The 22,814-nt window shown below is 46.1% G+C and overlaps 1 protein-coding gene across 1 annotated transcript in view; it reads right to left on the bottom strand.

Moving 5' to 3' along the window:
* Positions 1-22,776, bottom strand: part of SLC18A1 (solute carrier family 18 member A1) — a 30,878-nt gene extending 8,102 nt beyond the window's left edge. The window contains exons 1-9 of the mRNA XM_084808167.1: positions 22,665-22,776; positions 20,020-20,389; positions 16,979-17,037; positions 14,528-14,611; positions 13,581-13,673; positions 11,950-12,039; positions 11,563-11,606; positions 8,717-8,777; positions 8,474-8,569 (exon numbers count right to left, since the gene is read on the bottom strand). Of these exons, the coding sequence (XP_084664293.1) occupies positions 8,474-8,569; positions 8,717-8,777; positions 11,563-11,606; positions 11,950-12,039; positions 13,581-13,673; positions 14,528-14,611; positions 16,979-17,037; positions 20,020-20,389; positions 22,665-22,776 (1,009 nt within the window). The remainder of the gene's footprint in view (positions 1-8,473; positions 8,570-8,716; positions 8,778-11,562; positions 11,607-11,949; positions 12,040-13,580; positions 13,674-14,527; positions 14,612-16,978; positions 17,038-20,019; positions 20,390-22,664) is intronic.
* Between the last annotated feature and the right edge of the window lie 38 nt (positions 22,777-22,814).

Raw genomic sequence — 22,814 nt, 5'->3', positions numbered from 1 at the left:
GGAAAGACACACAGAGAAAATATACATGGTATTAAAATGGGCATAGACAAACTTGTAGAGAACAGGTCTAACAATGGGTTCAACCATTGCCTTCATGTTGTGCTTGTGGGCTTTCCAGAAGCGTCTGGTTGGGCCCTGTCACAAAATGGATGCTGGACCAGATGACCCAATAGTCTGATCCAGCAGGGCTCTTCTTACAGCCTTAAGAGGAGAAAGAGGGACATATACACTAAAGGCACAATCCTATGAAGATAGTCGGCAGCCTCCAAACTCAGAGGTTGCCAAGTACCCAATCAGGGTGGCTGGAGTGCCCAGCCATCCTGCATTTATGCTAGATGGGTGACTTCACCTGTCCAGTAGCTATGCTTTGGAGAGGGGAGGAAGGAGTTGCCATAGGAAATATTGTATGGCAGATGCCCCATTCTCCTCCCCTCTTTTTCCTGTCTCCGTGCTCCATTTCTGAGAGTGGAGATTTAGCCAGAACCGCACTGGCTACGAGGGGAAAGGGAAGGGGGTGGGGAACACAGTTTCTGGGTTCTAAGGTCAGAGCCCTGATTCTGGCCTTGGAGCTCAGAAACCAAACAATCATATGCCCCCCAGACGCTGTCTAGGGGCTATAGGATTTCTCTCTAAAAAAAATTAAAACTGGATCCCATGTTACTGGTTTAGGTAAAAGGAGAGTACTAGGTCTAATGATAATAGACCATTACCCTAACCTATGTTACAGGGTGATTTTGAAGGTAAAATGAGATGATCCTACCCTGAGCTCCTTGGAGCATTTTAAACACTTCAAATATTCCATGGCTGAATGGTATTCAATACAGGTTCCATGCCTGGGCCCTTTAGTGTCCCAGTCCATATGAAACCCATCCCTTTCTCTTTCACTCCAGCCTCACACTCTCAACCAACAGAATGGTAATTTCCTCTGCAGTTATAATTAAACCAGAGTCAAATATTTGACTAGGTCTTTTCCAGCAGTTGCTTATCATTCATTTATTCTACAGACATATCGCAAGGATCTCTGTTTGCCTGAATATAATACAGCATGCTTATTGAAACTCAATTGTTTGTGTTTAATTTCCTCCATTTGTGTCCCATTTATTTATCTTACAGGTGCTCTGGGAAAGTCTGTGTTCTTCCAGTTTTGCTAAGGAACATCAGGTTAGACAAATAGAAGCAGCAACTGAAAAATGACCTGTGTCAGTAGTTCAAAAATACTCAGAATGATGATGTCAGTCACTAGCCTCCTTCCTCATCCATATCATGCCTTTCAAATGTGCCTATTTAATAAGATACCATATTGAAGATCCCTAGTAACTAATTGTGCCTGTTTTTTGCCCTGACAGTAACAAAACCAGAATAAAATGACTTAAACATGCACATTGTAGATTCTAAATTGTACATTGCCTGCTGAGTGCTCTTTGAATAGGAGGTAACATCATGTTTGCGTAGTTACAGCTTTTAATAGTGTATGCTCATTGGTTGACTGGTTTCATTTACTGAATTGGATCCAGATGTACACATACTTGGAGATTAACCTAAAACCCATTGATTTCAATGGATTTACTCTGACTACATCTGGATCCAGCCATGGTCTTTTAAATTGGCCAAATGGTTAAAAGCAGAACAAACTGAATGGTTTGTTCTTTATCCCACCTTTCCTCCAGGGAGCTCATTTATGCTTCCCCTGTCATCCAGGATCACACAGTGAGCATCATGACAAGCAGTTTTGAACCTGTGTGCGGGTAACACAGGCAAGGTGTGCAAAGTAACACACATAGCAGGAACAGACTGTGAAGTGACAAAGCACTAGGCTCCGGACCAAGGGATCCTTCACACTGAGCTTTTATCCTGCAATTGAGATTGCTCCTTCACAGAAGTTTGTGGGCTCTTTACATGACACTGTGATCATGCGAGGCATCTCCTACACTAAATGCCCTTTGTTCCATTTTTAAATAGATCGCAGATAATGAGCTATCAAATTACCCCGTTGTGTTCCGCTTCAGTTTCCTCCATGAAAAGAGTAAAAGCAGCAAGAAGAGGAGTGAGATCAATGAAAGATAATGGAAGACATGACAGATACGGGGAGAAGGAGGGGGAAAGGAGTGGGGGGAAAGGAAGCATGTGAAAAAGGGAGTCTCTGATCCTGCATTTAAAACGGAAGCCAGAAGCCCCATTTTAAATGCAGGATTTTAGCCTGGTGTAGAGATGCCCTGAAGGACTCCCAGTCCCTATCCCTTTAAGGCTCTCCATTGTTTGGGAAAGGGCTGGAGTCTGGGGCATATAAAAGGTTTTAGTTGAGTTCTGGTCCCTGCTGGAGCAAGTGGCCAACTTGGAGCTATCCAGGGTCCTGAAATGACCGCCTGACCCCCCCCCAGCCATCTGAGTAAGCTGCCCTTAGGCGTCTGTTGTGTTGCATGGTCTTTCGCTAAAAAAGAACAGAGGGATCTTTCCCTCAAAATGATTTTGTTCCCCATCTCCCATTCTCCCCATAATTTGCAGAGCCAGCTCAAGTAGCCTGCAATAACTGCAGCCATCTTTGCTCCGTCTGCCCTCGTTCCAGGAAACCAGAGGCCAGCAGAAAGACTGGCAGATGGTCCTCACAGCCCCATATCTTGTCAAGGGTTCCTTCTCCTGGCTAAGTAGCTGGTTATTAACTTGATTAGTAGCTGTCAGTAACACTGCTGAGCCTAGGTAGCAATTGAATTTGGATACTAAGTGTAGCTTAGAGCATCCCCAAAGGCCGTTCCACCACAAATTGAATTTTCGGTGTCTTTCTGCAGCAAAGGTTGGCAGTTTCATCTCATTATCCAATCTCCATGGCAGCACATAATGGCCATGTACTGAGTCACTCTCCTTGTGCCTCTGAAGATGCCATTTTCTTTTTAATCACTAGGTGCCTTTTCAAAAATCATGCTTTTGATGTTTTTTGTTTTGTTTTGGCTCTTGAACGTATCAACTTTTGGTGGCAGGGCAAATGGCCCCTACTTGATGCAGTTGTCACACATAACCACATGTCTATTTTGTGACATATTGTCAAGGCTAGATCTTGGGCAGCTGTCCAGAAGGGGGGGTTAGTTGGAGGGCACCAGGTTGGAGAAGACTCGACATACGTCATTGCCAGCCAATAACCAGGATTGCTTCCAGATGTTGTTCAGTCATTAAGTCGTGTCTGGCTCTTCGTGACCCCATGGACCATAGCATGCCAGGCCTTCCTGTCCTCTGCTCTCTCCCAGAGCATGCTCAAGTTCATATTCATTGCATCGGTGATGCCATCTAGCCATCTCATCCTCTGCCGTCCCCTTCTCCTTTTGCCTTCAGTCTTTCCCAGCATCAGGGTCTTTTCCAGGGAGTTTTCTCTTCGCATTAGGTGGCCAAAATATTGGAGCTTCAGCTTCATTATCTGTCCTTCCAATGAGCACTCAGGGTTGATTTCCTTTAGGATGGACTGATTTGACCTCCTTGCAGTCCAAGGGACTCGTAAGAGTCTTCTCCGGCACCACAGTTCAAAAGCATCAATTCTTCGGCGCTCAGCCTTCCTTATAGTCCAGCTCTCACAGCCATACGTTCCTACTGGGAAAACCATAGCTTTGATTATATGGACCTTTGTCAGCAAGGTGATGTCTCTGCTTCTTACTATGCTGTCTAGGTTGGCCATAGCTTTCCTCCCAAGGAGCAAGCGTCTTTGAATTTCATGGCTACAGTCACCGTCTGCGGTGATCTTGGAGCCCAAGAAAGTAACATCTGTCACTGCTTCCATTTCTTCCCCTTCTATATGCCAGGAAGTGATGGGGCCAGATGCCATGATCTTTGTTTTTTTTAATGTTGAGTTTCAAACCAGCTTTTGCACTCTCCACTTTCACCCTCAACAAGAGGCTCTTTAGATCTTCTTCTCTTTCTGCCATTAGGGTAGTATTGTCTGCATATCTGAGGTTGTTGATAATTCTCCCGGCAATCTTAATTCCGACCTGTGATTCATCCAATCCGGCGTTTCTTATGATGTACTCTGCATATAAGTTAAATAAGCAAGGTGACAATATGCAGCCTTGTCATACTCCTTTCCCAATTTGGAACCAATCAGTTGTTCCATGTCTGGTTCTTACTGTTGCTTCTTGGCCCTCGTACAGGTTTCTCAGGAGACAGGTAAGGTGGTCTGGTACTCCCATCTCTTTAAGAATTTGCCAGTTTGTTGTGATCCACACAATCAAAGGCTTTAGCATAGTCAATGAAGCAGAAATAGACGTTTTTCTGGAATTCTCTTGCTTTCTCCATGATCCAGCGAATTTGGCGATTTGATCTCTAGTTCCTCTGCCTCTTCAAAACCCAGCTTGTACTTCCGGTAGTTCTCGGTTCACATGCTGCTGAAGCCTAGCTTGTAGGATTTTGAGCATAACCTTGCTGGCATGTGAAAGGAGCGCAATTGTACCGTAGTTTGAACGCTCTTTGGCATTGCCCTTCTTTGGAACTGGAATGTAAACTGACCTTTTCCAGTCTTGTGGCCACTGTTGAGTGTTCCAAATGTGTTGGCATTGAGTGCAGCACTTTAACAGCATAATCTTTTAGGATTTTAAATAGCTCAGCTGGAATACTGTCATCTCTGCTAGCTTTGTTGTTAGTAATGCTTCCAAAGGCCGACTTGACTTCGCTCTCTAGGATGTCCAGCTCAAGTTCAGTGACTGCACTATCATGACTATCAGGGACATTAAGATCTTTCCTGTATAGTTCTTCTGTGTATTCCTTCCACCTCTTCTTAATCTCATCTGCTTCTGTTAGGTCCCTGCCTTCTTTGTCCTTTATCATGCCCATCTTTGCACAAAACGTTCCCTTGAGATCTCCGATTTTCTTGAAGAGATCTCTAGTCTTTCCCATTCTGTTGTTTTCCTCGATTTCTTTGCATTGTTCATTTAAGAAGGCCTTCTTGTCTCTCCTTGCTATTCTCTGGAACTCTGCATTCAGTTGGATATATCTTCCCCTTTCTCCTTTGCTTTTCGCTTCCCTTCTTTCCTCAGCTACTTGTAAAGCCTCATCAGACAGCCACTTTGCTTTCTTGCATTTCTTTTTCTTTGGGATTGATTTAGTTGCTGCCTCCTGAACAATGTTACGGACCTCCGTCCAGAGTTCCTCAGGCACTCTGTCGATCAGGTCTGATCCCTTAAATCTATTCGTCACCTCCACTGTATATTCATAAGGGATATGATTTAGGTCATACCAGAATGGTTTAGTGGTTTTCCCTACGTTCTTCAATTTAAGCCAAAATTTTGCAAGAAGCAGCTCATGATCTGAGCCACAGTCAGCTCCAGGTCTTGTTTTTACTGACTGTATAGAGCTTCTCCATCTTTGGCTACAAAGGACATAATCAATGTGATTTCGATATTGACCATCTGGTGATGCCCATGTGTAGAGACGCCTGTTGTGCTGTTGGAAAAGAGTGTTTGCTATGATCAGCGCGTTCTCTTGGCAAAACTCTATTAGCCTTTGTCCTGCTTCATTTAGTACACCAAGGCCATGCTTGCCTGTTATCCTGGTGATTTCTTGACTTCCTACTTTAGCATTCCAATCCCCTATGATGAAGAGGACATCTTTTTTTGGTGTTAGTTCTAGAAGGTGTTGTAGGTCTTCATAGAACCAATCAACCTCAGCTTCTTCAGCCTCAGTGGTTGGGGCATAGACTTGAATTACTGTGATGTTGAATGGTTTGCCTTGGATTCGTACTGAGATCATTCTGTCGTTTTTGAGATTGTACCCCAGTACTGCTTTTCCCACCCTTTTATTGACTATGAGTGCTACTCCATTTCTTCTAAGGGATTCTTGCCCACAGTAGTATATATGATGGTCACCTGATTTAAATTCGCCCATGCCTGTCCATTGTAGTTTGCTGATTCCCAAGATGTCGATGTTCAATCTTGCCATCTCATGTTTGACCACCTCCAGCTTACCCTGTTTCATTGATCTTACATTCCAGGTTCCTAAACAATATTGTTCTTTACAGCATCAGATTTTCTTTTCACCACCAGACACATCCACAGCTGAGTGTCCTTTCAGCTTTGGCCCAGCCACTTCACTCTTTCTGGTGCTACTTGGAAATACCCTCTGCTCTTCCCCAGTAGTATATTGGACACCTTCTGACCTGAGGGGCTCATCTTCCGGCATCATATCTTTTAGCCTTGTGATACGTTCCATGGGGTTTTCTTGGCAAAAATACTGGAGTGGGTTGCCATTTCCTTCTCCAGCAGGCCACATTTTGTCAGAACTCTCCACCATGACCTGTCCATCTTGGGTGGCCCTGCATGGCATAGCTTATGGCTTCACTGAGTTATGCAAGCCCCTTCGCCACAACAAGGCAGTGATCTATGAAGGGGTTGCTTCCAGATGGGGATTCCTTAATTTTGGATTCATTCATACCAAATCCCAAACTATTTTCTAAGAAGATCAATGGTGGGAATTACAGTATGAGGGCCAATAAACTAGACAAGGCAGAGTTACTTGTAGGGGGTGATTCATCTTCCTAGCTAAGTGGTGTTCAACCTGTTGTGGAGGGGGTTGCACTCCCCCTAAAGGATCAGGTTCATAGTTTGGGGTACTCTTGGATCCAGCATTCTCCCTAGAGGCACAGGTGGACTTGGTAGCACAGAGCACCTTTTATCAGTTTAGGCTGATATACCAACGTCATCATTATCTGGACAGAGATAGCCTAGCTAGAGTTATCCATGTTCTGGTAACCTCTTGTCTGGATTACCTCAATGCATTGTATGTGGGGCTTCCTTTGAAAATGGTCCAGAAACTTTAACTGATCCAAAATAGGGAAGTGGGACTGGCTTAACAGGGGCTGGCCAATGTGATCATATTATGCTAGTATTTTTCCATCTGCCCTGGCTGCTAGTCCATGTCTGGGCCTGCTTCAAAGTGCTGGTATTAACATTCAAAGCCCTGAACAACTTAGAGCCAAGTTACTTGAAGAATCATCTCCTCCCATGTATGCCTGCCTAGACCCCAAGATTGTCTTCAGCTGTCTTTCTCCTGGAGCCCCCACCAAAGGAAGTGAGGTGGATATAGCTACTAACAAGAGGGCCTTTTCTGTTGTGGCACCCTGTTTGTGGAATGAGCTTCCCAGAGAGGCTCACCCAGTGCAAATGTTGTGCTCTTTTTGATGCCAGGTGAACACCTTATTTTCCCAGGCATTTTAGTCTTTCAGTTTCTGTTGTTTAAATGTAATACTGCATTTTAAATCTTTGCATTGCTGTTAGAAGTAAAAACCAAAATGAAACCTATTTTATACTCTAGTTTTAATTTTTTATATTGTGTCTTACGTTGTATTTTATTGGTTTAATTGTTGTGAACCACCCAGAGAGCTTTGGCTATTGGGTGGAATAGAAATGTAATAAATAAATAAGTATTGTGCCATCCAGGAGTCATTATCTCAAGATACCTGAGAAAAGTAGACTCCAAGCAAGGAACTGGTGTAGCATGTGTTAATGGCTGCCAGAAGAAAGCAAAAGTCTGAAACAGGGGGGCTCCTTTGGTACTCTGCAGGACACATAGAAAAGGCAGAAGTGCTACAGAGAGAGAGAGGGAGAGGGAGAGAGTTAAGATGCAGCCAATGGCCCAAGCCCAGGACTGCCATCCTTGACAAAGCTGAAGTCTGAACTGGGAAATTCAGTAATGGTATCTGCTGAAGTGTTAAAAACTTACCTTCAGCCCTTAGAGTTTTTCTACATGAGGCTTTTAATTGCTATATCTACTTTCAGTTTCATCACAGAGTTGAGATCCAAGCTCTACATAAACAGCTTTTCCTTCCCTGCTTTTCTGCTACAAAACCTCTAGCCAGTACCATGCTGTAGCAGACTATTGCAATTACACAAGCAGGAAAATACCTTTTCTTGCACTTTCAGAAATAATACCCCATTTCCCCCATTCTAAAAAAACTGACAACTAACAAAAACCTGGGAAAGTGCTCTTAAAAAACAGAAGCAAAACTGGAGAATCATGACACCGTCTATAGAACTCATAAACAGCCATGAGCAAGCAATCATGAGCACACAATAAATGCCTTGTGTAGAAAAGCTCTTAGAGAGGGTAGAAGTAAGTATCCAGAAACTACAGAATTAATTGATTCCCCCGCCACCCCCCAAAAAAATACTGGAATAGATACAATCAAGTAAGAGTTAGAGTGCTTCCAGATGGAGGGCTCCTAGTGCTATCAATCAAAAGACATTCTATCTTTTCCTCCTTAGTGGATTTTTTTGTGGAAAGAAAAAAAGCTGGATGAAGCGGTGAGATAACACAAGATAGTTGCAGATGGTGGTGTCTACCCACCCCCCGCCACCAGTAAAATTCTGTGAATGAGGCATGATATACCAACGACATCATTATCTGGACAGAGATAGCCTAGCTAGAGTTATCCATGTTTCATCACTTGCAAGATGAAAAGCTTTAATGGAACCACCCCAGGAAAGGTATCAAAAAGAGAACCTACCTAGTTGCCATTCTGGAGAGCACATGGTTTGCATCATCCAAATGGGCAAAGTGGCTTCTAGAATAGCAACTCCCATGTTAGCAAAGCAGATTGAACCTGAAGAGGGATGAAAGAGATGGAATCTTATCTTTATAATGATCATCGTTGTAGTTGACAGTCAGAAGACAGGTCTCTGCCCTGATGAGCTGACAATGTAAATTTATTTAGACAAGAGAGGGAAGGGGGGAAATCACGATGACTTACCTGCTGCGATCAAAATGTAGGGGTCTGACAGCAAGGTCAACAGGGGGGTTCCTTTGGTACTCTGCAAGACACACAGAAAAGGCAGAAGTGCTACAGAGAGAGAGTTAAGATCCAGCCAATGGCCCAATCCCAGGACTGCCAACCCAGAAATCCTCCCTATCCTGTCCAGATCATTCTTTAGATAAGGAAATGGGAGTTCTACCATGTCTATTTGATAAAAAGCGACATAAGGAGATATCCTCGACAAAGAGCACTTCCAAGTGACTATGAGGAATGGGAGTGTGTTTTCACACATTTATCCCTCCAACTGGCTCCATCCAAGGGCATCCAGATACTTGGCTGGCTTGAAGAAGCCGGGCAACACTCAACAGTGGAAAACCTTGCCTACTGACCTAGAAGCCCAGCATCAGGTGGGGATGGGAATTCCCTACAGTTGTCTGTTAGTGAGGGAAAGATACTTAGTGCATGTTCAGAGTAGGGATGGGCCAATTACCTACCTGTCGTTCCATGGGGCAATCCGCCCGCGGGGGGAGGCGATCCGTCCCTCCCCTCAGAATCTGCCCAGGCCAGCTCTGCTCCCTGTCGATCCTGCGGAGCCGGCCGCCTGCTCCGCATCACTGTCGAATGTCAATACAGCCAGCAGCCATTGCTGTGTCGTATCACTGTAAGTAAGTCTCTGGACACTTACGGCATAGTGGGCCGTAGTGGATGCCATTTGTGTCCCTGTTCACGCGATAGGCTATGCAAATATTTGCGTAGCCTATCACATCAAAAAACAGGGACGCAAATGTCGTAGTGGATGCCATTTGTGGCTGTAAAGCTGGCAGATTAACCTAAATGCAGCCGTAAATGGCTGCATTTAGGCTAATCTACCAGCTTTATGGCCGCAAATGGCACCCACTATGCCATTTGCATCCAGAGACTTATTTACAACGATACAGCACAGCAATGGCTGCCAGCCGTATCGACGTTGGGCAGTGATGCGGAGCAGGCAGCTGGCTCTGCAGGATCGACGGCGAGACGGATCCGAGCTGGCCGGATTCCGAGGGGGGGCAAATGTGAGTGCTCCATTCCAGACTCTGGGGGGTCAGATTCTTTGGAATCCAGCCTCATTGGAGTCCGTGGTGGAATTCTCTGCCATCCCTAGTTCAGAGGCAATCTCTTCACTCAAGAGATAAGACATCTATGTCAAGCCATCTCTCTAAAGGCACAATCCTAGGCAGATTTAGACAGAAAAAAAGGCCTACAGCTTCTAGCATGTCCCAGCCAGTTGTACTGGCTGGGGCATGCTGGGAGTTGTAGGTTTTTTTTCTGTCTAGACATGCATACGATTGGATCCTAAATCCCTCAAACTAGAGCTAATGTCATTTATCGACTGCACCATCTTTTCAGGGAAAATAAGGCTCCTGGAACTTTTTTTCTCCAACCTGTTATACCTAAAGTTACTGATGCCTTAAGACAGGGCTGTGGAACCTCCATCAGCCCAAGAGCCACATTCAGTTATGGAGAAGTTCTTGGCAGCAGCATTCCAGTGGTGGGTGCATTCCAGTGGTGGGTGGGGCCAATATCCAAAAATTACCAGCATATTTTTGCTTGAAGCAATTACTGCCAGCAAGCAAGTCATAGGAGAGGCATGTCAACCTTTTAGAATGGGGGCAGCGGGAACCAAGGCAAGTCAAATTTCAAACACAATTAGCACTCATTAAGAAGAAACAGCAAATACAAGCATCTTAAAACATGAAACTATAAAAATCAATAATCTAAATTTATAGTCATAAAATATTAAAATATTTTTTTAAAAAATGTCAACCTTTTTATAAAATGAGGTTTTAAGAACCCATTGAGATCCCACATGATTTAAAAGCTGTTACATGGCTCAGTTAATCAGACTTTTTCTTTCCTTTTTTGTCTTCCTGAAACTGGCTGCCGTAACTGCAAAAAGGGCAACCCTCTGAGTCACAAACTGGTTAGATCCTCGTAAGAGAAAATTCAGCTTGTCCTCACGTGTCCAATTTCTCATATGGCCAAGAAATAGATCCCTACAACTGAAATATAACCGGCATTCCAGTAAATGGTGGACCAGATTTTCCACTTCAGATGCGCCACATATACAAGGTCTGTCTTGCACTGGAATGCCCCAGAATCTTCCTTGTTGCATCATTGAGTCCATTTGCTCGAATCGAGGACGTGGCATAAAGGACTTTCGTCGACCCCTTTTCATTGGGAGGAAGATATATTTTTCTTCCTAAAATTGGGTTTTAGCCCTTGGGGGCAGGGGGACCATGCAAAACCTGGGAAACCACCAAATGATTGGTGGTCAGGAGAGGGGAGAATTGCCAAGAAAATCCATCTGGGGAACCTCAGAGGGCTGGATTGGAACCTTGGGAGGGCCAGATTTGGCCTGCAAGCCTGAGGTTCCTCACCCACACCTTAAGATCTTCCTTAGAAAGCCTGTTCTGGGTCCCTCCATCATATGAAGTATGGTGTATATTGACCTGGGACAGGGCCTTTTTGACAATGGCACCAAGGTTGTGGAACTCCCTCCCAGAAGAAGTTTGCTCTGGTCCCTCGGTCTTGGTCTTTTTGGAGGTTGCTTATTTATTTCTACTGGTTCCCTTTCAGGACTTTGGGATGTTCTGATTCTTTTATCTTGGGGAAATTACTGGCTCTAGTCCTGGCTCTGTTTTTACTGCTCATTCGATGTTTTATATTGGTGTTCCATTTTTATTGTTTTAACTTGTATTTTCTAAAACCTAGATTTGTAGATCCATTCCATTGAAAGTGGGGATAAAAAATAATGCAATACATTAACTGATAAATAAATACATGTTTATTGTTGTACCTACCTCGGGAGAAATCTTTGAGGGATGCAAGATGCAAAGCTGTAAAGCTAAAAAAGAAATATTACTGATGTTTTTTCCCCCTTGGAATGCATTTCAGCTTTGCTGTTCATGATGAAGTTTGACCCTCCCGCTGTTTCAGTTTTATGCTTCACTAGCTGCTCAGTTGTCATTTGGCTTCGGAGTTTTGACAGCCAGATCCTAAGCATGTTTACTCAGATGTAAGTCCCATTTCATTCAATGGCACTTACTTCCAAGTGAAGTGTGCATAGGATTGCAGCCAGAGGGTAGTATCCAATGTTAGTCCTACTTAGAATGGACCCCCCGAAATGAATGGGACTTGAGTCCCCATTTTCAGCCAATAGCTGTATCCTGATCTTGGCACATACTCACCTCCGTCCAACAGAGCTAAGAAAGCCAAGATCAGGAAAGGAGATGACTTGCCAACAAACTCGTACATCACACTTCCAAAAGGAGCACCGACTAAAAGGGAAAACCAGCATTATTACTGCTTCTGGTATGAAAAATCAGCAAGAATAATAGAAGCAGGACTATAGAGCAGCAGCTCCTTCACACAGAGCTTTTATCCTGCTATTGAGATTGGTTACTCACGGACGTTTGCAGGCCCTTTAGATGACGTCATCAACCCCCGGGCATCTCCTACACTAAATGGCCTTCATTCCATTTGGCAAAAGATCGGAGATAATGAACTATCAAATTACCATGCTTCAGTTCCACTTGAGTTCCCTCCATGAAAAGAGGAAAACTCGCAATAAGAGGAGCTAGACTACAGCGCCATCTAGCAGCTGTGTAATGAAACACATGGAAGATGCAGATTACGGGGGGAAAGAGGAGGGGAAGCTCATGTAAAGGGAGTCCGTCATGATCCTGCATTTAAAATGGAAGCAGAAAGCCCCGTTTTAAATGCAGGATTTTAGGCTGGTGTAGAGATGCTCCAGGTGTAGAGAACCATTTTCCTGTCAAGGGTCATTCCTGCCCTGCCCCCACCCCCAGATTATCTGTTGAGTGGGGGGTGCTGGCAGGGAGAGAGTGGATGGAGTTCAGTCTAAAGCCAGTGGGGGTGGAGCTCAGTCTATCAGTGGGTGGTACCAGAGCCAAAAGTTGGAGGAGCTACCCTTTTCTCTCTTTCTCCACCACTCTCTCTTTTTCTTTCTCTCTCCTCCCTCTCTCTTTCTGCTGGCATCTTCTCTTCTCCCCCTTCCCACTCCCTCTTCCTGCCAGGGGAGGGATAAATTGTTCTTGCCAGAGGTCAAGGATGGAACTGGTAAGGGAAGAAGGAGTTCAATGCCTCTCTCTCAACAGAGAAAATAAATAATGTTTTAAAAGTGGGTGGGGCAGGGTGGATGATGTCACAGGAGGAGTCAGGGCTTTGGGTGTGATGCCCCACCCTCTGATGACATCCAGCCTACCAGCTTGATCCAGAGAGGCAATCTGGCCCCTGGACCAAAAGAGCTTGCCTTCCCCTGCTCTATTTGAAAGGCTATCTAGTCTTAAAATCAGATTAAATATAAAGACAGTGGAGGCTGGTGGGTCCGATTTCAGTGGGGCTGTAAATCCATTCTGGGTTTTAGTCAGAACCAGCCAGAACTCCAACGGAGCTATCCAAGGTGCTCTATCCCCCAACTGGCTTTAGCACCTTGGATAGCTCCCTTTGAGTTCTGGCCTGTTCTGACTGAAACCCAGAATGGATTCACAGCCCCATCGAAATTGGAGCCACCGACCTCCACTGGTTAAAGAAACTTAAGAAGGGAGTGTGGGGCAGGGGAGGGGGCTGTGGAGTTGCCCATCAGCAGTTAGCACCTGGACAGCAGACTGAGCAGGCACAGAGGTCCCCTAGTCACAGTCTTCCCTACTATGGTGAGATGTATTATGTTTGTTTAAATCATAGCCATTATCTCTAAACACATTCCCTCTATTTTGGCAATGCAGAAGTGGCCACCCTACTGGTGAAGGGTCACGTGGGCCAAGGCCTAACTCAAACAAGATGGTTGTGGTTTACTCACCAAGCACACCCAAAGCCAGGCCCCCTAAGGCTATGCCCATCGCATTTCCCCGCTCATGGTCATCCGTGTACACACTTGCCAGCATCCCTAGACCTGCAAACAGGAGCAAAGCTTTGAGTATAATTCTGGGGCCCTCATTTAGGAACATCAGAATCTGCCTCATTATACCGAGTTAGACCACTGGTCCATCTGGCTCAACTTTGTCTACAACAGGGGTCCCCAACCGTTCTGGACCCGTGGGCACACTTGGGTATTTGAGAAACTGCTGTGGGCACTACAGCATAATGGCTGCTGGGAGGACCTGGCTAGTCAAACATGAGCTAAAGATGTGTGGGGGGGAGAAATAGTGAGGCTAGAGGGTGGGAGGGGGGAGAAACAGCAAGGTAAAGGGGAGAGAAAGAGCAAGGCTAGAGGCTGGGAGGCAGAGAGAAACAGCAAGGTAAAGAGGAGGGGAATAGCCAAGCTCGAGGCTGGGAGTGGGGAGAAACAGCAAGGTAAAGGTGGAGAAGGGGGAGAAACAGTAAGGTAAAGGATTAGAAGGGAGAGAAAAAGCAAGGCTAGAAACTAGAAAGGGAGAGAAAGACTGGTCTAACATTTTCCAAGGCTTTTAATTATTTTTTTATTTTTATTTTTTTTAGGGGACAGGGCTGGAGAGCTTTGTGGGTTCCGCTGGAGGTTTCCGCAGGTGCTGCATTGGGGACCTGTGGTCTACAATGACTGGCAGCAGCTCTCCGCAATCTCAGACAGGATTCTTCCCCAGCCCTACCTGGAGTTGCCAAGGATTGAACCAGGGAACTTTGGCATGCAAAGGTGACCTCTGCCACTAAGGTGTGATTTGTCCTTTATGATGTGCCTGATATTAAAGTGTGAGGGCAGTGCCTGCTGGTGCCCCAGGATGCTCTCCTAGTTGTCCAAGATCTGCCAGTAATGCCCACCAACATGTTTACCTGCAACCGATGAACAGGCAGAGCCAATGCCTTGCATTGCTCGAGCGATGAACAGCAAGGTGTAGGTCCTCGAGAAAGCAAACACTGAGGGAAGAAAATAGCAGAATTATCACATTGGCATGTTCAGATTCATGGCAAAATGCCTGTGAACACACTGCAGTTCAGCTGATTTAATGATTGTTTTACATTTTATTTGTAGCCTACATTGAGGGCCCTAGGATCAAAAGGTGGGATATCAATGTTATAATAATAACATTCCCTCTAATAGCAAAATCAGATGGTGAGTGCCAGCAGGATTAGAGCCAAGATGGGGCCCACTGGGGAATAAGAGGAGGGTATCAGCCTGCTCACAGGGAACCTGAGGTTTGCAGCAGTACAAAACAAACTTCAAAATAAACGGAGTGGGGCAAACATATCCCTCCCAAGCCCCTAGCCCAATGGGGACTGAGCATGTTCAGTAGCACCTTAGAATGCTAAGTCAGTTGGAAAAGAAAAACAGAAAATTGGAGGTGGGTCAGAATGGAGTATCCTGGAGGAGGGCATTGCTGGCAATCTCCATCTGGAGCAGTCTTTTTTAAGAGGGTGGTGGGTACACTGCAACATTTTGTTGAAGGTCCCATTTGTAACAATAACAAGAGTTGCAATATTTAATTGATTAATCAGTCCATTTAATCCATTTTAAAACTTTTAAACTGAAATCTGAGGGTGTCAGGACCCCCAGCCCTCGGACCTTCCAGTGTGCAGCAGAGGATGAGACACAGGCTCCTTCTTCAGGGGTTGGACAATCAAGGCCTTCTTCAGGGCCCTCCTGACCAGAGGACACCACCCTGACATCATCCTCTGACTCAGAGGATGAGTCCCCAGCAAAACCTCCATCTAGGGATGTCAGAGAAGTCCGCAATGGAACTAAATGAGTTCGGATTTTCATGAATCCAACTGGCAGATTCCGCAGCGGACCAACTTTTCCCCTGTCAGCGGATTTGCCAACTTGCAGACCATTCTTCTAACTTTTGTGATTTTGTTGTCAAAATTTAAACAAACATTTTTTAAAGTGGCCAAAAATGTACATTTCCCCATAGGCTAAAGCATGAAAATGCACATTTGGGGGGATTTTGCACATTTGGGGAGAATTTGTGTATTTTTGCGCCTGTGCATTTGCACAAATTTGAGAACCAAAAAAAAAATCTAGTTCCGTCAGTGGATGGACTACAGAACAAAAGGTGCCTTACAATCTGTGAAACACAGTCGGGACAGATTTTATATGATCTGTACATCCCTACCACTCTCTCCCTAGATTCACAGAAGTCTCAGGCTACAAAATCAGGTGAAAGCCCTTTAAAAATCCAGTCAGCATCTCCAGGATGGCCTTATGTAGGTCTTGTCAGCCTAAATAAGGCTTCAGTTGGCTTTAGCTCCCTGCTGAGACAACATTCTCCTATTGTTCTAGTACAAGGATGGGCAACTTGTCACCCTCCAGATGTAGTGGCTTACAACTCCCATTAGCCCTAGCCAATGGTGAGGAATGATGGGAGTTGTAGGCTAAAACATCTGGAGGGTCTCAAGCTGCCCACCCCTGTTCTAGTAGGAGAGAGTTCAGGCCAGCAGGATTCCCTTGGAGAAATCCAAGGTCCTATGTTCTTTCTGCCCTGATCTAAGTAAGGATGGACGAAAGTCCCTTACCTGGTCCCACAGCTGTTTTCGGTGGGGGGGGGAGGCGCTCCGTTTCTCCCCCCGAAATTCTTGGTGGGGGGGAGGCGCCCTGCCCCTCCCGGCCGAAATTCAGGCTGGGGGGGAGGCGCCTCATCCCTCCCCGCCGAAATTCTGGCCGGGGGGGAGCGCCCCGTCACCCCGGCCGCAAAATAAAAAAGTAAATTGTAAAAAAAAACAAAAAACGTGATAGGCTACGTAACGATTTACGTAGCCTATCACGGCTGACTTTGAAAATCTAGCCGTGATAGGCTATGTAAATCGTTACGTAGCCTATCACATTTTTGTTTTTGTTTTTTTTACTTTACTGGGAAATGGTGGCGGCAGCAGCCAGTCGGAAGACCGGCCGCTGCCGCCGAAACACCGCCGGGACCCGCCGCTGAGAGGGACATCCGACAGAGGTAAGTCCCATCCCGGGGGGGGGGGGCGGAGAATTTCCTCACCAATTTCGGGGGGCCGAATGCGTTGGCATTCGGCCTCCCGGAGATTCATGGAGAAATTCTCCAACATCCCTAGATCTAAGTGCCATCAGATGTTACCAGCTTCCCTTGCAAACGTCAAGGAACCAGAGAACGGAACATATACCCACTTGCGTTTGAGTACGCGCCCCTGAATTCAAGGGGACTTACATCTGAGTAGATAAGTGTAGGGCTGTGCTGTTAGACTGCAAAGGTGTCCTGATTATCTAAAGCAATTTAAACAATAAGAAACCCAAAGGACAGTTGTCAGGCACACGATACTCACAGATTGTAGAGATGAACATGATGATAAATCCAACAAACATGGGAATATGGTATCCTATCCTACAGGGAGAGAGTAAAAGATTTGTAATGGCATTCACTGTCAAGTACAGGCTTATTTAAAGCTTTTTTTGAGGGGGGCGGTGGCTGGCATCAGCACTCTGCATCCTGCAATACAGTGGAGGCTGGTGTCTCCAATGTCAGTGGGGCAATCAATCTGCTCTGGGTTTCAGCCAGAACTCTAAGGGTGCAATCCTATCCATGTTTAGACAGAAAAAGGCCTACAACTCCCAGCATGCTGCAGTTGGCTGGGGCATGCTGGGAACTGTAGGCCTTTTTTCTGTCTAACCATGCATAGGATTGCACCCTAAAGGTGCAAAGCACCTTGGATAGCTCCTTAAGAGTTTTGACTGAAACCCTGGAGCAGATTCACTGCCCCACTGACATTGGAGCTACCAGCCTCCACTGCTTGAGTAGCTGATGGAATTCAAGCACCTGGCAAGGCCTACCAGTGCCAATGCCTGTCCCAGAAGCCCTCAACTAGGCAGCTATGAACTGCCACTTTAAACTTCCCACCATGTTCCAACATAAGAGGCATTCTGAGGCACTGCGGGGAAGTTAAAATGGGGGCAGCCATTTTAATTTCCCACAATGCCTGGAGCAATGCTACTTCATATAATACTTCATGTAATAGCTGGAAATTTAATGTGGCAGCTCACAGCTGCCTCCTGTTGCCACCGCCACTGAGAACACATTGGCCGGGGGTACAGGACTTCAGCCTGGGGGGGGGGGGAATCTGACTTTCCAAGAGGCCAAATCCAGCCCACCTGGGTTTCCCAGGAGGCCACACCCCTTTCCTTGGTGCCACCCGCTTTCCCCCAACCAGCAACTATGTGGTGATTTCCCAGCCTTTGTGCAGTTCCCCCCATGCCTTCTGAAAGGCCACTCCTAAGGCTGTATTACTAGCAGTAATTGCTTTAAGCTAAAATATTCTGGAATATTTAATATTTTGAGTTTTTGGCCCTGCCCCTTTGGCCTTGCCTTTCTTGCCTTTAAACTCGCCCACCAAGAACTTCTCCAAAACGGAATAAAGCCTTTGGGCTGGAAGAGGTTCTCCGCTCCTGACCATCCTGTTCTAGATCGAGTCTTGGCTGTTTGCAAGCATGTACAGGGAGTGATGCAATAGAATAGTCAAGTTGGCAAGCAAATAGTCAAGCACGCAGGTTTCCGTCCAAGGAGGTTTAAGCTGAGGCAAGAGTGGTCAAAATCCAGGCAGAGGTCAGAACACCAGCAGTCAAGCAGCAGCAGGAGTCATCAAGATCACAAGCAAGAGGTCAAACACAGCAAATCAGTCAGGTACATTACACAGTCCAGAACCAGGGTAACTGAGCAGACCAAAAGGCCAGAAAACAGAGTATCAGTCACAGGGCACAATTCAGGAGGCAAGGTACAAGGCAGAGGCTAGATGAACGAAGTTGTTGCAACACCGGCTGGGTTTCCACTAAAGGCTTTTAAGCCCAAAGCCAGCCAGACCCCACCCAGAGCTCAGCTGCAGCAATCAGAGCTCCCTTTCCATAGCCTACCCTTGAGGAGTCTCTTTCTCCTGAGGAGACCTCTTCTGGAGGAGAGCACTCCTGCACACAGGAGCCCTGCTAGCCTGTCGCTTGAGGCAATGACACTCCCAGGGATCAGGGGGTGGCTCAGCCTCTGCCTCAGGGGCAGAGTCCCTTTCTCCTGCCAGGGATGGCCTTGCAGCCACTTCCCCCGAGGGTGCAGGCTCCTGGGGGTCTGATGGCAGTTCATGGTCTGGGGTACCCTGGGCTTCTGGGGCCTCTACATAAGAACCTAAGAGCCCTGCTGGATCAGAGCAAGGGTCCACACAATGGACGACCAGCTGCCCACAAGAAACCCACAAGCAGGACATGAGTGCAGCAGCACCCTCCCACCCATGTTCCCCAGCAACTGGTGTACATAGGCACATTGCCTCTGGAGGACTCCTCCAGTCGGGGCATGACACTGACAAAAGGCCAACTTTGGTGGGGTACCAGAGACCCCTTTGCCGAGAGCCTCCCTCAAATCTAAAGAGAGAGAGAGAGAGAGAGAGAGAATACACGCTCAAATCACTCCCCAAGAACTATTTTCCAAACCAACTCTCCAGTACAGCAAGGGTGCTGAGCTTCTTTCTGCCCAAGGGCTGAATTCTGTTTCAGAGAAACTCTTGGGGGCTGCATGGAAAAGTGGTGGGGCAAAACACCAAGAGTGCCAGCATATTGCAGCTTAAAGCTCTTACTGCCAGGAACTGAGCCTTAGGAGAGGCATCCCAACCTTTCAGAACAGGAACAAAACTACACAAAAGCCAGAACAGCACCAAGCGATCTGTGGTTGCGGAAAAGGGTGCGGCCATCGGGGGAATCCCAAAGGGCCAGATTGTAGAGGGGAATATTGCAACCTCAACTGCAAGTTACTAGAAAGGGGCAGTGTTACAGTTAGTTCATGGGAATTTTGACCACAGCTAGCCCTAGGATCTCTATAGCCTACAGCGTGGTTTCCTATGATTTCTTCCTTTTGCCCCTCCCCTTCCTTCCTCTGCCCCCCCACCTTTCCCTCTCTGACCTCCACCATTGCTGGGAGCACTTGTGTTTGCCCTCTTGCTCCTATCAGTGTAATGGAATGCAAAATGGACTGAACAAACTCTCCTGAAACTCTATGTTGTACCTGCACTGTAAATGCAAGAATATCTGTGAGTAAAGCTGTTTTCTTTCTTCCACAGAAGAGGGTGTGGTCTCTCCTTTCTTGTGCTACGGTACCCTTGTGTGCATGCGGGACTGTTAAATGCTCATTCTGTTTTGCCTTTTTGTTTTTTCTCTACTCACTGCCTTTCTAACAAGAGGCATCATTACTACATAATCCCATTGATTGTGACCCCAGGTAGGCCAGAGTTGGCTCCCAGATCAGAGGTTCTGTACCCCTGCAATACAGCTTGGAGATCGGGGGGGGGGGAGCAATCTATGGTTTCTTTCATATTGGCATGAGAAGTCGGCATACCTGTTGGTTAAGGGGCCCACAAAGGGGTTGGCTATGAGCTGCATCAAGGCTTTGGAGGCAAAGAGCAGTCCAACACGAACATTCTCATTCGTCAGAAAGCCTGCCCCATCCATGCAAGTCTTACTCTGCGGCAAAGTGGTTGCGGGGGGATGAGGTGCATCGAGGTTTCCATCTCGGGTCTCATTCACATCTACTACAACGCCATCAGTAGTGTGCTTCAAGACAGTCACTGTTATGTTGTCATAGAAGGAAAATACTGAGACGTAGGGAGCTGCTGAAGGGAGCACAGGAGCCATTGAAACTGGAGTCTGAAGAGTGGAGGAGCTAGCATTTTTGTAGGTGGCAAACAGGAAGGAAGGAACGATTGGCACTGAAAAGAAATTCGTCAGGCAGTTATACTGCATTTCTAGTGCACAGGACACAAATTTTAAAAAGGTGGATAATTTAGGGCGCAATCCTATGCATGTTTAGACAGAAAAAAGTCCTACAATTCCCCAATTCCTTGCTGGCTGGGGAATGCTGGGAATTGTAGGACTTTTTTCTATCTAAACATGCATAGGATTGCACCCTAAATCATCTCTTTATTTGTAGACAAGTGGCATACAAGATGGTGCCTGAAGCAGTTCACAAAATACCAAAACAAATAAATATAAGACTATGCAATAAATAAAACTATTTCAAAACCGTAAGGACTGTCACAAATAAGCATAGACTCAGTACCATACATAATAAAACCATCCAACATAGAATAAAACGATACAAATAAATCGATCTAATCAGTTGAGAACTAAAGAGGGAGAGACAATAACGCGAGACACAGAAAGAAATATACAGTACATCAGAGATAGGCAGCAACCTGGTGCCCTCCAAATGTGTTGGACTTCAGTTCCCATCAGACTGGCCAGCATGGTGCAAGGTCAGGGGTTATGGGAGTTGTATTCCAAAACAGCTGGAGGGCACCAGGGTTCCCAACCTTGCACTACATCCAAGGCCAAATAGATCTCCATACTACAAAGGTGATGTGGGGTTGTCCTCAGTTAACCTACACAAATATTGGCTGGCAGCCACATCTCTCACTTATAGCATCCTCCCTCCCAGCTCTTACCTGGGTCTCCTCTCTCAATGCCTAACCCATCTCTCACCTGCAGAGGTAAAGACTGCTAGTTCTCCTTCAAGCGCCACATGTACTCACAATTTCAGCATTTCTCTGTCTCTCTCTGCCAGGGGTGTTGAACTTTCAAGCCCATGGACCAAATCCGGCCTGCCTGGGATTCCAATCTGCCCCTCCAGGCTTTCCCCAGATAGCCATTCCTCCTTTTCCTCGACTGGGTAGTTTTTCTCCCATTCTAAAAGGGTGAAACACTTCTCCTAAGGCTTAGTTACTAGCCGTAACAGCTGTAAGCCAAAATATACTGGTATTTGGCCCCGCCCCCTTTGCCTTTGACTCCACCCACCACTGGAATGTGCCCCCCTGCCCAGCTTTTCCAAGCTAGAATTCAGCCCTTGGGGCTGAAAGAGGTGTAACATCTCTGCTCTCCCCTAAGCACCTCTTCTAGCGCTGTCTTCAAGGCAACAGGTTCTGTCTGGTTCCAAGCTGGTGGGGTGGGGGAAAGACAGGTGAAAATGCTCAGAGCCTTGATGTTGGCCTCTCTGCAAGGTAGGCAGCATGCAAGTCCACCATTCACCAGATGGCTGCTTGCAAGGAAACAGGTAAGTCCCTCCTAAGCTGATGCTCTGTATGTCCCAGCCCATCCACACTGAAGCTAAGAGTGTGCAAAAATATGTTTTCCACAGCATTATTCCACTTGTTTTTGGTATTAAAAGCTTTGCTTTGTTACTCACATTAGCAGTGCATTGTTTTCAGTATATTCATTTTTCTTGCCACTTTTTTTTTTCTTTTACTTTCTCTTTCTTGGCTTTTAATTTTCCCAGAATCCCCACAATGTTGCGTTATTCTAGGGCCTCCTGGGGGAAATGGTGGCAGTCACACACAAAATGGTAGCCCCCGGAATGTTATCTCCCCCTGCCCCCAAATGCTCAGGAATGATGCAAGATTTATTTAGTTAGTTATTCATTCATTCATTTACCATATTTGATATACTGCTCCATATCAAAAGATTTTGGAGAAGTCAGCAGCAGATAGGATAAAAGAATAAAAACAACATGTTGAAATCATTACTGTTTTTAAAAAGAAACAGAGTTCTGGCAAAAACCATGGCCAGTCGCTCAAGGAAGCCTTACCTGAAATAACAATGTTTTCTGGAAGCAATACAGCAGGAGCTGACCAGTGCAGGAGGGGGCTCATTGGAGGGCATTAAGCCAAGGGCTGCTTAAACCTGGAGCCCTTCAAATCCCATGCATCACCTTGAACACAATGCTGAGAAAGAGCCAGTGTGGGGGTAATGGTTAGAGTGTTGGACTGGGAGATCCAAGTTCTAGTCTCCACTCAGCCATGAAGCTCACTGGGTGACTCTGGGCCAGTCACTGACTCTCAGCCTAACCTCCCTCACAGGGTTGTTGTGAGAATAAAATGGAGAGGAGAAGGAGGACTATGTAAGCCACCTTGGTTTCCTTGCAAGAGGAAAAAACGTGGGATATATTTGTAATAATAATAAAAGAGACAAATGAACCAACATGCAACATACCCACGACTGTCAACAGCATATTGTCGACCAGCAGGGCAACAAACACCACTAGCAACACCAATTTCCGGGACTCCCTTCCCTCCTTCAGCCACATCCAGGGGGCACACTCCATTGTTGTCCCTGGAAAGAGCCGAGCCATCAGCTTCTGGG

The sequence above is a fragment of the Heloderma suspectum genome, chromosome 6 (assembly GCF_057233095.1).
Source record: "Heloderma suspectum isolate Gila_16-S chromosome 6, 16-S_ref, whole genome shotgun sequence".
In the NCBI taxonomy this organism is placed as follows: Eukaryota; Metazoa; Chordata; class Lepidosauria; order Squamata; family Helodermatidae; genus Heloderma; species Heloderma suspectum.
The sequence above is the reverse complement of the archived record's forward strand: the minus strand, read 5'-3'. Positions and strand labels throughout refer to the sequence as shown.